Below are 13,816 nucleotides of genomic sequence, written 5' to 3'. Positions count from 1 at the left end.
CTATCCTAGGAGCTTAGCTTCCGTCATAAGAAATGTGAAAAGCCGGATTCTGTGTGACGTTTCTTGATGCAGTACATACTGTGCATATATCAAATAGCATCTCTGAGGAAAATCAAATGTGTACTCCCCTAACAATGAACTTGTGATATAATTCTCGTGTCAACAGAATTATTTGTTGCTAGTTTCCACGACGACAAAATCGGGCATTAATTATATCATCCCGACTAATGCACCCCTGACGGGCGGGCCACGTCGGTTTGGTGTTGTTGCTGCCCCACCCGGTGAGCGACCTCACGAAAAAAGACGCGACAAAAAAGTTGGAACTGACAATTGATTCACACCCAATCCAATCCAGACCGTTTCTTCTGCTTCACCGTCACAAGGAAAGACACGCAGCTTTTCCGAGTGACAAGTGCTGACGGCAATTGCACTCATCGATGAGCACATATAATCCACGGCCTCGCGGCCTCACCACACGATAATTCTCAGACGATGTCGTTCAAAGGAGGGATCAAGCAGTGGAGGGAGCGGAATCGCCAGTCCTCATTTCTCAATCGACCAAAGACAGCGGCGCCTGATTCGGACCCGGATGAGGAGCTTCGAAAGCTGTTCGAAGGAGCTGTGTTGGGCGCCTTCAACAGCGAGGCTTTCTGCGAAGCCATCTCCAGTCAGGTCAATCCGGCATTAACCAAGCAGCAAGAGAAGCTCAATCAATTGAAAACCGCAAACCTCAATTTGGAATCGACCTTTCAGATACAGATTGACCGCCTCATCGAGAGACTGGAACCACCTCTAAATCACGTGATATCACTCAAAAATCCGAATTACGAAGATGATTTCTCGAGTCTCTTTCATGGGCAGCATGTTTTCTTGGAGAGGTTGGAGGCCATCGATCAAAGATTTGGGACGCTTGAAATTCCACGTTACGATGATGAGATGGGGAAACTTTTGGTTGGCCAACAGCAGCTTGCGAAGAGCATTCAGAAACATGTAGATCAACGATTCGATGCGATACAAATTCCTAACTACGATAATCAGTTCAAGCAGCTTGCGGCAGGCCAGGAGGAACTATCCAGAAATTTGAGTCAACAGCTTGAACGGCGTATGGAAGCGCTTGAGACTCAGCTGCAGGAGGTGGAAGAAAGTGTCAAAAATCACCACAATGAATTGCAGGAATCAGAACTGAGATCGGCTCTTCGCTTTGGCGAATTGTCCAATGAGCTCCAGGACCGAAATACCATGTTGGGGAATCGCCTGACCGAGACCGAACGAGGTATCGGAAAGAAGATTGATGCGCAACAAAGAAGGGTAGTTGGTGTATGTGAAGAGCTGCGAAACGTCAGCGATGGGACGCAAGATCGACTCTCTGCCATCGAATCCGCTCAGGCTGAATTCAACGACAAGATGTCTTCAAACGAAGAGGTTTGTAAGAAAACGAAATCTATCAGTGAGGGCATAGCGGCCAAGATGGACAAACTCGACAGAGGGATTCGTCATGATATTGATAGCTTAAGAGAAAATGTTGCTGCTCTCGATACCTCACCTATTGAAAATCTTCCCCGAAGACTGGACGCCATTGACAGGGCCAGTGCGGAGATCCGGAAAGAATTAGAGAACCAAAGATCGTTGGCTGCAGTCGATTCAAAGATGCTTTCGAGCACTACCGCACGTATGGACTCTATTTCGTCGAATATCGCAAACATGTCACAGGCGCTGGAAGCCGTGGACGAGAAAATCTCCGATGAATCTGAGCACAATCTACAGATAGAAAAGCTAGACTCTATTGATAACAAAATCAGTTGGATAAATAACAGCGTGGATAAGGTCCACAAACGTGTGGGCTCTTTGGATATTTCTATGCTTGCCGACCACACGAAGAACCTTGAGGAAATCGCGGCCACAATTGCTACCATTGAAGAGAGAACGGGCAATTTGGATAAATCGACAACCACTCAGGGAGTACATCTGAGCGAGCTTAAGTCTGCCCTCAAAGAAGTTCGTACCGATCAGAAGCGGGGATTAGATGAGAGTGTATCGTCACGGAAGACGACAGTTGATGAATTGCGAGCCAGTATATTAGAGTTGCAGTCTCACCTGGATAATGAGTTGAAATCTCATAATCAGAAAATTTCTGGGATCTCTGAAGATATCGCCGCACTACCAAGCTCTGCCTCTATTAGCGCGATTTCAGAAGCAGCCAAGGGGACCAAGAACCTGCTTGAAGTTTCTTCCGACTCGATCATCGAATTCCAAAAAGAAACCGTGAAGTTATTACGACCGATGCAGCCCGAGCTCGAAGGCTTAAAGGCTGGAGTCCAGTACGCTAACAATGCCATTGAGGCGGTCAGCTCCGAGATTCACGAGATTTCTTCGAAAACAGAGGCAAACAACTCCTCATTGTCATTTATCAGTGAAAAGATACGTGCCATTGAGGAATCCGTAGGGAGTGTACATTCAGGGACCGAAGATCTGGTGTCAAAGGTGGACGAGAGCCGTACTGTCTTGAACGAGCTCCGGGCTTTAGACAAGACACATGATATTCTCGCTCATCTTGAGAAATCCCAGCAGTCGCAGACAGACCACAACTCTAAACTCGGATCTCTTTATAGCGTTGTCGTAACACATGGTGCTACAAACGAAAAGAAACACGACACTTCTATTTCAGAACTACAGACCGGGGTGAAGAAAATGATCTCACGTTTCGACGAATCTCACTCTGCTCATGCCAAAGACGTTGCTTCCATCGCAGACTTGGGCAAGACCCAGGCAGATCAGATTAAGGAATTTGAAGAACGTATCAGCGAGCAATTGACGAAAGTTGAGAACCTGGCTTCTGAGTCCAAGAAGAGCATTCGGGAAAGTAAGAACAACATTTTGGCATCCATATTAGACAACAACCAGTCATATGGCGAAAAGCTTGAAGCCTCATCAGAAGATTTGATGAAGGGTCTGTCGAAGATTGAAGCTGCGGTCACAAACACCAATAAGAACGTCTTCGACACGAAGAATAGCGTGGCATCAATTGTACCATCACTCAAAAGCTCCGCCGAATCCCACTCTCAACATCTCTCATCATTAGTTTCTGCTAATTCATCGCATGAGCAGCATATCAAGGACCTGGGAGACCGTCTTCGGGATGGTCTTTCAGCTCTCGATGCCGCCATATCAAAGTCTCAGACCACGATCACTGAAACCAAGACAAGTATTGCGTCACTTATGCCAGTATTGACTGCATCCAAAACATCTCACTCTGAGCATCGAAAGGCTTTGGAGCAAATCATTGACACAAGCCATAGGCATGAGGCTACCCTGGGAGGGATTCAAGAAAGCTCCGTTGACATTAACGGGCTTCTTATGTACGCTCTTACGGTGGCTGAAAACAACTCAAATTCTTTGCAAGACCTCTCCACTTCCGTTGCTCGACGAGATGATCTGTCAACTGCGAACATTGCATTACGGTCTGTTTCTACAAAGATTGAACAACAAAATGCTGTGCTTGATAAGCTTAGTACTTCGGCGGCCGTACAAGAACTCAAAGATAATATCCAATCGAATCAAGATGTGCTCAGCTCCCAAACCATCACGTTGTCTGAATTGATGAAGGCTGAGACGGGCGAGATGCTCCTGTCGGCATCGAGAGATATAATGAGCGCTGTCGAAGATGCGGCGGATCAGGTCAATACTATCAGTGTCGCTAACCACGCGACCGCAGAAGAGCTGAAGGACCACCACTCAGAATCTCAGAATGTCCTCGCATCGCACACGTCGATTCTATCGGGTCTCGTAAGATCTGCGATGAGTACAGACGTTCTTGCGATTTCTAGAGACATCAAGAGCACTCTAGATAGCGTGGTTGAAAAACATGATGCAGCAGACGCGGTTACCGTTGATTCATTCTCTGATGTAAAGAGCCAGATTTCAGAATCACAAATGGCTCTTGAAAAACAGACAGCCCTCATTTCTGAGCTTTCAAACTCATCGGTCGGCGCGGATACACTTGCAATCTCAAACGAGATCCGCAAAGCTGTCGCCAATGTGGCCGAGAGAATTGATTCCGTCGACACCAGAATACAGGACGAACATTCCTCAATAAAGTCGATACTGGAAGGAAGTAAATCGGCGATCAGCAATGTTTTGGACGAAGTGGTCAACAACAAAAGTTTACTGGAAAATTCATCTTCAAAGTCTGATATGAAGGATGTTACCTCGAGACTCGAATTGCTCAAGGAAGAACTCTCTGGCGGATCACTGTTACTGCGCATCACAGACTTGACCGACAACGTGAAAGACCTCAGGAGTGCATCCCAGCAAGAAGATATCCTGAGGTTAACAGAGAAAATTGAGTCAATAGTCAAGGATAACAAAGACTCTTTAGCAAAGGCTCAAGGTCAGATCGGTCATGTTGAACAGCTACAGGCAGATACTCTCGGCAAAATCAAAGAGACCGCCGAAGAACACACTGCATCGATCTCCACAGCACGACAGGCTACCACTGATCTTGCATCTAAGTTCGATGCAAGTAGTCAGTCAATAGAGTCAAGTGTTCATAACTTCAAATCCGCAGCGGAGCAAGACCACACTGAGACCCGGTCAAAGATTGCCGAAACCATCAATGCGGCTATTCAGGAGCTTTCCGAAAAGCAGGCCTCCTCACATGCTTCTAATCATGAAGCTTTGCTTGCAGTTGACTCGAAGATTGAAGCTAGTGAGAAGGCTATTACAGCCGCAGTTCATGGGATGAAAACCAGCGTGCAGTCGGAGCACTCGGCAACCATTTCCAAGCTGACAGCTGTGTCCACGGATATTTCTAAGGAGATTAGAACTGCTTTGAATGATAGCGCGTCTGCTACAGTTAACGACGTGAAGTCAAGTATAGCGTCTGAGAACGCAACAACCATTTCAAAGCTCACAGCTGCTTCCACACATGTCTCTGAAGAGATCACGACTGCTTTGAAGGATAGCGCGTCTACTACACTTGCCGAGATGAAGTCAAATATGGAGTCGGAGCATGCCATGACCGTTTCAAAACTGACAGCCGTTTCCACGGATATGTCTCACGAGATAAAGACTGCTCTGAATGACAGCGTCTCTGGTCTCCAGGATTCCGCCAATTTCATTCGGAAAGACTTGGTCGATGTCAAGAAAGTCGCAGCTACAATCGAAACATCTGGAAACACGCTTAGCGAAGAGCTCAAGGAACTTGGAATTAAGCTCAGCACCGAAGTGGAAGAAAATGGCAGCAAAGTAGAGATAACCACAGCTGCGCTCAAAACAACCCTTGAGAAAGCGAATGAGAATCTTGCCAATATCATTGCGGAAGATAGTTCCAAAACGCAGGCTGCCACAGCTTCGTTGCGGGAAGAGGTGAAATCTCGCGATGCCGAATTCAAATCCCAAGTTGGAAATTATAGGGATCTCATCACGACATCAACTCAATCGAACCACGACGACTTGCAAGCCCACCTCGATTCAATCCAAGGCCTATTGTGCTCCCTGCGCGAAACGGTTGATGACGCTCAGAAAGCTGATATCGCTAGCTCTGAGGATGTTAAGGCTGTTGTGCAAGCATTCAGCGCCCTCGATAAAGTAGTTACCTCCGATGCTGCGAAGAGCATGGCCTCCATCAACGATGTCACCTCCAGATTGACATCAATTTATGAGCTGGTCCAAGACAATGGCAAATTCACGGCCGAAAACGTAACAACCCTGGCTAACATCAAGGAGAGAGTTGATGGCACTTCGGAGGGAATGGGCAGCCTTTTTGATGATAAATTGGCTAGAATAAGCAAGGAGATCAACGCACTTGATCCAAACGCTGCGTTAAGCAAGCTTGCTGAAGTCGTAGAGACCAACGGCAAGCAGTTGTCGGATGCCAAACGAGAAATCCTCGGGTCAAACACGGATATTCAGAAGGCTCTTTCACATGAAATTTCTGCTCTTAACACGACAACTACAGAGACGAAGGAGCTCGTTCAACTCAACAGTAAAGAATTCACAGAGTTCAACAATATGTTCTCAGAAACCAGCACAAAGTCCCAAGATGCTATTCTCCAAAGAATCTCCTCTGCGGATGTGAGTGATGTCGTGGGCAAGCTTCCCTCAATCATAAAGAAAACCAGCGTTGAACTCTCGGAAGCGAATGACAAGGTCTTGAAGCAAAGCACTCAACATATGGACAACATTATTCAGGAACTATCTTCGGTTCGTGATGCACTTCGCAAATCGGATGCTACTGCTAGTTCTACAACCGAAGACAACACCAGACATATCAAGTCTGTTGAAGAATTTATGCGCACGATACCGGACAAGACAGAGGCTATCATCTCACGCGAGGTTTCAGGTCTGACCAAAACAGTCAAAAATTTTGAAAATGGATTGAAGGAGTCAAACAATGGGCTGGAGTCACTTCTTACTGGTCATGGAACAACGCTTGAAACCATTCAGAATAGAGCATTAAAAACTGACACTGACATTTCAGCAACCTCGAAAAGCATAGTGGAAACTCTCGACGCTGTAAAGGACCTCCGAACCTCCAATGTCTCTTCCCTAACGACCCATACCACCCTTCTCGGTCACATCCAGGAAACCCTCGAGTCTACTCCTACGAAGATCGAATCCACACTATCGCGAGAATTATCTAGCCTGGAAAACACGCTACGGGACTTAGTAACAACCTCAGGCCAAGAAACAGTAGAAGCGGTAAAGGTAACTCAGAATCTCGTTTTGGAGGCTAAACAGCATATTGGGCTTTTAGTACTTGACGGCACGGCAAATCTGACCGTCGCTGTAGAAACCTTGGATTCAAAGATCGGGAATTTATCCGACGTCGCGTCCACTAACACCCGTAAGCATCTCTCCTAATCTAACTACTAGATATGCGAAACTGACAAATGATCAAAAGACATCTCAACCGAAAGCCAAAGCCTCACCACAGCTGCTCTTACGAAGCTTGGGGGAGAGATCTCAGAATGTAGATCTTCACTCTCCACTCTTGCCGCCGACATTAGAGACCAGCACATCCCCACCATCGTCGACGCAATCCACACCGACCAGGACAGCACAACCCAACACCTCGAATCTCTTTCCTCGGACTTGAGCCCACTTCAAACACTTTTGGGGACCATAACTACCGCCATCCGCGTAAATCTCGCCGCAATATCGAGGGTCGATAAGGCAGTTTTGGATACAGGGGCTCAGATTAAAGGTGTGATATTTGAGGGGAACCGGAAATTGGGAACGGAGATCGAGGCTCTGGATGAGGGCATCCATGATGTCGGTACGAGGATAAGAGGAGTGTCAGAATATGACCTTCCAAGACTTGAAGATGAGATTAAAAGCCACGTCAGGATTTCGAGACGCCAGAATGATGGTTTAACTGTGATCGGAGGTCGAATCATCGGGACGCAGAATAAGTATGATGAGATGGTTGATGCGCTTTCAAGTCGGGCAGATGGAACGGAGAGTCCTGGGAAGATTGTTGGACACGCAAGAGGGTTTCATAGCATGGGAAGAAGAGTTGACAATCCTTTGTTGAAAGGTGGATCGAGAAGTTTTAGGGGGTATAGTAGTGCGACCAGGAGTAGTTCAAACGCTAGTGGGTCTAGGTTGATTGAACGGGCTTTTGAGAATGGGCCATAGAAGGCCGGATTTTCTCCTTTTGTGTTTCATTTTTCTTTTGTTTACTGGCGGGCACGGTGGATTTTCTTATGTGGATATCAGATGCGGCATTGGTGGAGTTGGCGGAGGTTAATAGATAGGTAGCATTGGGGATGATAAGATGCGAGTATACATTGGAGAATTTGATTCTTACCTTTCCCCCGTTGGTATTGGGGGATCTAATTTTAGTTGAATTTCCGCTAGTGGTTTCCACGCTGCTGCCCCCTATCCGTTCGCTTAATGTCACAAAGCCGTGCTAACAGCTGTTTCTCCATACCACAAAGACAACGCGGCGTAACAAAGAAGAACAATTGTATTCGCTTACATGCTGTTCTTCCAAACAATGGCATTGTCCGTACTGAATAACTGGTCAACGGATTTATATAACAGTACCTTCCAAACCTCTCTGCTGTCTCCCTATCATCAAAGTTCCCTACTGTAATAAATCAGGTACATCTCAGCACTCAACGAACATCATCATGTCCACCCAACAAACCCAAACCCGCCTCCAGACACTCAGAATGCAGCACGAAGTCCTCAAAACAGAACTCCAAGCTCAAAAAGCTTATGCTAGCAAGCCCCGACACAATCGTCAAGCCCAACTCAGAAACACAAATCACACTCATGACTTGCTTATCGATGACTATCTGTCTAATGCTACGATGACAGTTGATTCTAGAAACAATTACGAGGACACGACTTCTGCGTTGCGAACTTGGTTCAACGACCTCTCAGGAAAATTCGAAGGCGTAATGGGCATAGTAGGTAACTGCGGCACCATCGATAAAGCCGAGCCCTTCCCCCCCATAACCCCCTATTCATCCACCTATCCCACCCCTCCTCTTCCCTCCTATCCCCTTCTAACCCCGCGCTCCCTCCTCTCCCACGCCTTCCCGCTCCTCTGCGTCGAAGACCTCGTGCAAGACTTCTTTACGCTCGCACCATGGGAAGACAACGACGACCTGCGCTACGCCAACGACCGCTTCAAGAACCATGAGTTCTTCGAGGGCGGCAAGTATCGCAGTCTGCATTTCATGCGCATGCACTGTAAGTGTGAGGAGTGTCGCCGTTTTCGGGTTAAGGTGGGGAAGAGTAATAAGGAGTTGGTGAGGATGGGGGAGAGGACGAGTAGGTTGGAGGCTGTTGAGCCGGGGTTGGGGGGGAGGGGGGAGAGTGTCGGGGAAAGATGGTCTTAAGAGGGGGCAGGGGGGTTGGAGGGTTGGTGTTGGAATGGAATAAGAATGGGTTTTTTGATAAAATGTTAGTTGAATTAGAATGATTGAATCTGGATTGTGAATGCGTAAAATGATGATCTCTTGTGAGAAGTGACTTTAGTCCGGCTAGCGAACACTGCAAAACACAGAATCGTCGCGTTACTTACAACTGATTTAGTCGTCGAGACAGTAGCTCGTCTCAAATTTCAATGCTACTTTGATGTCTCAGTTGTACACTGTACTTGGAACTTTACTCAACTTAGCTCTAATTAACTTAAATACTTTTTTTAATATACATTATTTAGAGCTATTATCTGTTAAACTGCTAATATAGTTCGACCAGGGTATTAGAAAGAAATCTTCCATTGGGAGAATTTAGATCTTGTAAGATACATGTATGAGATGTGCGGATGTCCTTCCGATGGATCGGCACAGCCCTTCAACCGGCCCGATCGCTCGTCCCGACATCGGGTGGGTTTGCACGTGCCAAGTCCTCGCCAATTCAAACGATGATGGGGATCGGGCCATCGATTACCGAAAACCCGAAAACAACCGTAAGGAATCAACTGCACCAGCGGTGTAGGTTCCTCTATTACCAGCTTACTGTTAGTAGCTAAGTTATTTAGTAAGCTCATATACTTGCCTATCTTTGTTTTTCAAACTTCCTTTTTACTTTGGAACATAATAATGGCTCTACCATATTCTCGATTTTGACCAGCCATTCATCGGATTGTGGAGTAAGACTAGGATATCATATCTTGTCACTGCATATCCCGGCATTTCAAGGTATTTCGTATTTACAAAGTCTGTCCCCATGGAGACTCCGCTCCGTTTCTACTAGTGTCCCTGTCTACGGGTGCTAGCGCTGAAAACAAGCATTCAACATGGGGAAATAAATATTCTGGCATCGGGCCTACTATGGACATTTTGGACCTTGAACACTTGGCCTACGATACTTTTGGGGAAGACAACAATGGGGAGTCATGGTAGAGTTCTTTAACTCACGTACATGACATGTTTTTGCCCCGCGTTTTGCTCTGAAGGGTCGTTTGACGGTCTTGGCGGTCACCACCTTTGATGAGTTGAGGAGCTGTCTAAGACCGGTGGTGGGAGTTCTGCTTGGATGAGCATTTACAAAGCACGAAAACTCTGTTAATGGCATCATGAGAGCCGGAAGGCCCGGATTGCTGGAGCACGTCTGTGGGGTGCTCTCTTGCTCTTGCCAGAGTATAACTACTGCTTTCCCTTCCAAGTCATGTTGTTCTTCATCAATTTCACATTCGACCAAATAGCTCAGCATGGTTCTCTTCACGTCCAAGTTGGCAGCTTCATGCCTGTCACTAGGCATTTTCGCTGGTGCAGCTCAAGGCCAAAACATCACAAATGATAGCTATTTCTATGGACAGTCTCCGCCGGTCTATCCATCTCGTAAGGCCTGATTCAATCTTCAATTTTCATTTTGCTAACAATTTTCCAGCCCAGATGCCAGGCTCTCTTAAATGGCAAGTTGCACATGAGAAAGCAGTAGCTCTGGTCTCCCAAATGACCATTGAGGAGAAAGCCAATATCACTGTTGGTTTCGCCCCTAGCAATGGATGTTCGGGCGTTACTGGCTCAGTTCCACGTCTTGGGTGGGAAGGGTTATGTCTTGTAAGTGTTTTTGAGCAACAATTTTCCACCATTTCGAAATATGTTTCTACCTCGCGGATTGGCTCCACGTGCACTTTCTGCAGCTCCATAATTCAACAAATCTAACTCGAACACAGGCGGATGCTGGCCAAGGTCTCAGAGCAACTGATTATGTCAATGCTTATCCTGCAGGTATCCATGCCGGAGCCAGTTGGAATCGAGATCTCACTCTCCAACGTGCTCGTCATATGGGCGCCGAGTTCAGAAGAAAGGGCGTGAATGTCCTTTTGGGACCGGTCATTGGAGGCATCGGAAGAGTAGCATTAGGTGGACGGAATTGGGAAGCTTTCTCGAACGATCCTTACTTGTGTGGGAAACTCGGATATGAGACCATCAAAGGCATTCAGGAGGTTGGAGTCACAGCATCCGTTAAGCGTACGTATTTCTATCTCTCCTTAGATTATCCATTGGTAGAGTCTGGAAACTCACCGATATTTTTAGACTACATCGCCAACGAACAAGAAGACCACCGCAACCCTCTCATCGGTGGAGGTGACGGTGGTGGTGCTGTCGGAAACGAGCCTACCGGATGGTACCCTGCTGTTGGAAACCCAAACAACTACACTGTAGAGGCACTTTCTTCAAACGTCGACGATAAAACCATGCACGAGCTTTATCTCTGGCCATTTGCTGAGGCTGTTCGAGCCGGTGCCGGTTCGGTCATGTGTTCTTACCAGCGTCTCAACAATTCTTATGCTTGTCACAACTCCAAGGCTCAGAATGGCTTGCTGAAAGGCGAGCTTGGCTTTGAGGGTTTTATTGTTACTGATTGGAGAGCGCTACGTATGATTTTCATTCTCCACCAAAATTTGATGGTAGCTAATTGTAATAGATGCCGGAGTGGCGGCAGTTGAAGGAGGTCTCGATATGGCTATGCCTAACGGTTCCACGTATTGGGGCGCTGGTGGTAACAACCTTGTCCGAATGGTACAAAACGGTTCCGTTGAGGAGACCCGGATCACCGATAGTAAGTCAAACAAATGTGCCATGCTTGAGGTAGAATATTGACGTTTACAAAAGTGGCAACTCGCATCGTTTCTACCTGGTATCAAATGGGGCAAGACGTAAGATACTCTCAATCATTTTCACCACCACAACTTTCTAACACAGGATAGAATGATTTCCCATCTATTGGTCTCCCAGCCAGCTACGTTACACCACATAAGTCTGTCAGAGCTCGTGATCCTGTGTCGCAACCAATCTTGCTCCAAGGAGCTAGAGAGGGCCATGTGTTGGTGAAGAACGTCAACAAAACACTTCCGTTCAAGACCCCTTCAATGCTCTCTGTGTTTGGTTACGACTCTGTTGCTCCGCCGGAGAGCAACCTGGCAGCGCCTCTAGGAGGCTACCGTCTTGGCTTTCTATCAAACTATGGCTTCCCATGGTTAGCTGCCATTAGATACCCATTCACAAATCCGGGTCCAATTGCACCAAATGGAAGTAAGTTGTCTTGATATGTGTCTTAATCTAAAGCTTTGACTTGAGCAGTCAGGGTAGTTGAAATAAATGCTAATAACGTTTTCTCTAGCTTTGATTACCGGAGGAGGTTCAGGAGGTGTCGCACCACCATACATCTCGGCACCCTTAGACGCCCTCCAAGAAAGAGCATATAAAGACGGAACTCAGATTTTCTACGACGCTGTTGCCAACAACCCCGCCGTCCATGCCGAAAGCGATGCATGCTTGGTATTTATCAACGCATACGCCACCGAAAGTGTCGACCGTGAAGCTCTATACGATGACTACAGCGATGCTCTTGTCATCAACGTTGCCAACAAGTGCGCAAACACTATTGTAATCATCCATAACGCTGGCATCCGTCTGGTTGATCAGTGGATCGACCATCCTAATGTTACAGCTCTTATCTTCGCTCATCTTCCTGGACAAGATTCTGGTCGATCGGTTGTTTCGTTACTTTATGGTGATGAGTCGCCTTCTGGAAAACTACCGTATACTGTTGCGAGAAATGAGTCTCAATATAACGTCCAGGTTGCTCATCCTGAGGGAGAGTTCTTCCGCTTCCCTCAAGATAATTTTACTGAGGGTGTCTACATTGACTATAAGGATTTTGACCAGAAGGTATGTCCAACGACCATTCTCCATTTGAATATTCCGTGAATATTTAATATTAACACCCCCTTCAGAACGCTACACCCCGCTACGAATTCGGCTTCGGCCTAACTTACACCACATTCTCCTACTCCAACCTCGCAACTTTAATCAAACAAGGTGCCAACACCAGCTCCACCGCACCCGCATCCCGCATCTCCGAAGGCGGCCAAGACAGTCTCTGGGAAGTCATCGCGACCGTCTCCGCAACCATCACTAACACGGGCGACGTGACCGCCAAAGAAGTCGCGCAGCTTTACGTGCACATCCCAGGTGGGCCCGTAAAACAGCTTCGTGGGTTTGAGAAAGTTGAAATTGTTGCGGGAGAGAGTGCGGATGTCACGTTTTCGTTGACGAGAAAGGATTTAAGTGAGTGGAGTGTGCAGGAGCAGGCTTGGATGCTGCAGCAGGGGAGCTATAATGTTTGGGTTGGGGCGAGTAGTAGGGATTTACCGCTTGCTGGGGAGGTCACTATTGGGTAAGAATAGGTGATAATATATGGCTTGATGTGGATGGCTTTATGATATTATGAATATGCCGAATAAATAGAATTATAATGGATTATCACATAACAAATTTCATAATTTTCTTTTGCGTAGACTATATCTAATATGCTGCATTATTTGTAAACTTTTCTGTTTCTTGAATCTCCTTCACTATCTTAAAATCCAGCTCCGGCTTTGGCTGTTCTCGTATGTGAGAGAATCGGCAAAGACGCGAGCAACTTAGGATGTATCGTGAGGGTTGGTCGTCTTTTGAGATGACATGGAATAGCCTTTGTATGATAACTATACCGAGTTTATCGCCGGCAGATATCTCATCCTTTATGTTTTGAAAATCATTTTGCAAGTATACACTGAAGGCTTGATGACGAATTTCGATGACTTCTAACAGAAGGCGCTTTGTAGACTGAGTACCTCGACCTTAAAATCCTGAGATTTCTAGCTGAGAATCGCGGTCATATCCAGGTTTATCTGGATGAAATCCTTCCACAGTCTTTCTGAAATACTACTTATCTCCCCACAAATCTCTCAACCAGTTGCATAGTTTCCAAAGGATTGATGAGCGGCTAATCGTTGGCTTTTCAGCTGTGATGGTGTGGATAGTCAGTCTGTACTAGATCAAGTGAGGAATGGCTTGAAAAAAAC

The 13,816-nt window shown here is 46.6% G+C and overlaps 3 protein-coding genes across 3 annotated transcripts; all 3 read left to right on the top strand.

Moving 5' to 3' along the window:
- Positions 1–492: 492 nt before the first annotated feature.
- Positions 493–7,638, top strand: GLAREA_11712 (Apolipoprotein; the record flags this gene model as incomplete). Its single annotated transcript, XM_008089855.1, has 2 exons — positions 493–6,844; positions 6,902–7,638. 2 exons carry the CDS (start codon positions 493–495, stop codon positions 7,636–7,638), a joined length of 7,089 nt encoding a protein of 2,362 aa, XP_008088046.1.
- A 497-nt stretch (positions 7,639–8,135) lies between these two features.
- GLAREA_11711 (uncharacterized protein) lies at positions 8,136–8,852 on the top strand (the record flags this gene model as incomplete). The annotated part of the gene is made up of 1 exon (XM_008089854.1): positions 8,136–8,852. The coding sequence occupies one exon, from the start codon at positions 8,136–8,138 to the stop codon at positions 8,850–8,852; it is 717 nt and encodes a 238-aa protein (XP_008088045.1).
- Positions 8,853–10,168: 1,316 nt separating this feature from the next.
- On the top strand, positions 10,169–13,150 carry GLAREA_11710 (Beta-D-glucan exohydrolase, C-terminal; the record flags this gene model as incomplete). Its single annotated transcript, XM_008089853.1, has 8 exons — positions 10,169–10,298; positions 10,348–10,520; positions 10,637–11,342; positions 11,392–11,526; positions 11,580–11,623; positions 11,675–11,999; positions 12,088–12,638; positions 12,704–13,150. The coding sequence occupies 8 exons, from the start codon at positions 10,169–10,171 to the stop codon at positions 13,148–13,150; spliced, it is 2,511 nt and encodes an 836-aa protein (XP_008088044.1).
- Between the last annotated feature and the right edge of the window lie 666 nt (positions 13,151–13,816).

This window comes from Glarea lozoyensis (assembly GCF_000409485.1).
Source record: "Glarea lozoyensis ATCC 20868 chromosome Unknown GLAREA8, whole genome shotgun sequence".
NCBI lineage: Eukaryota > Fungi > Ascomycota > Leotiomycetes > Helotiales > Helotiaceae > Glarea > Glarea lozoyensis.
Note: the sequence above shows the minus strand (reverse complement) of the source record. Positions and strands in the feature narration are given on the sequence as shown.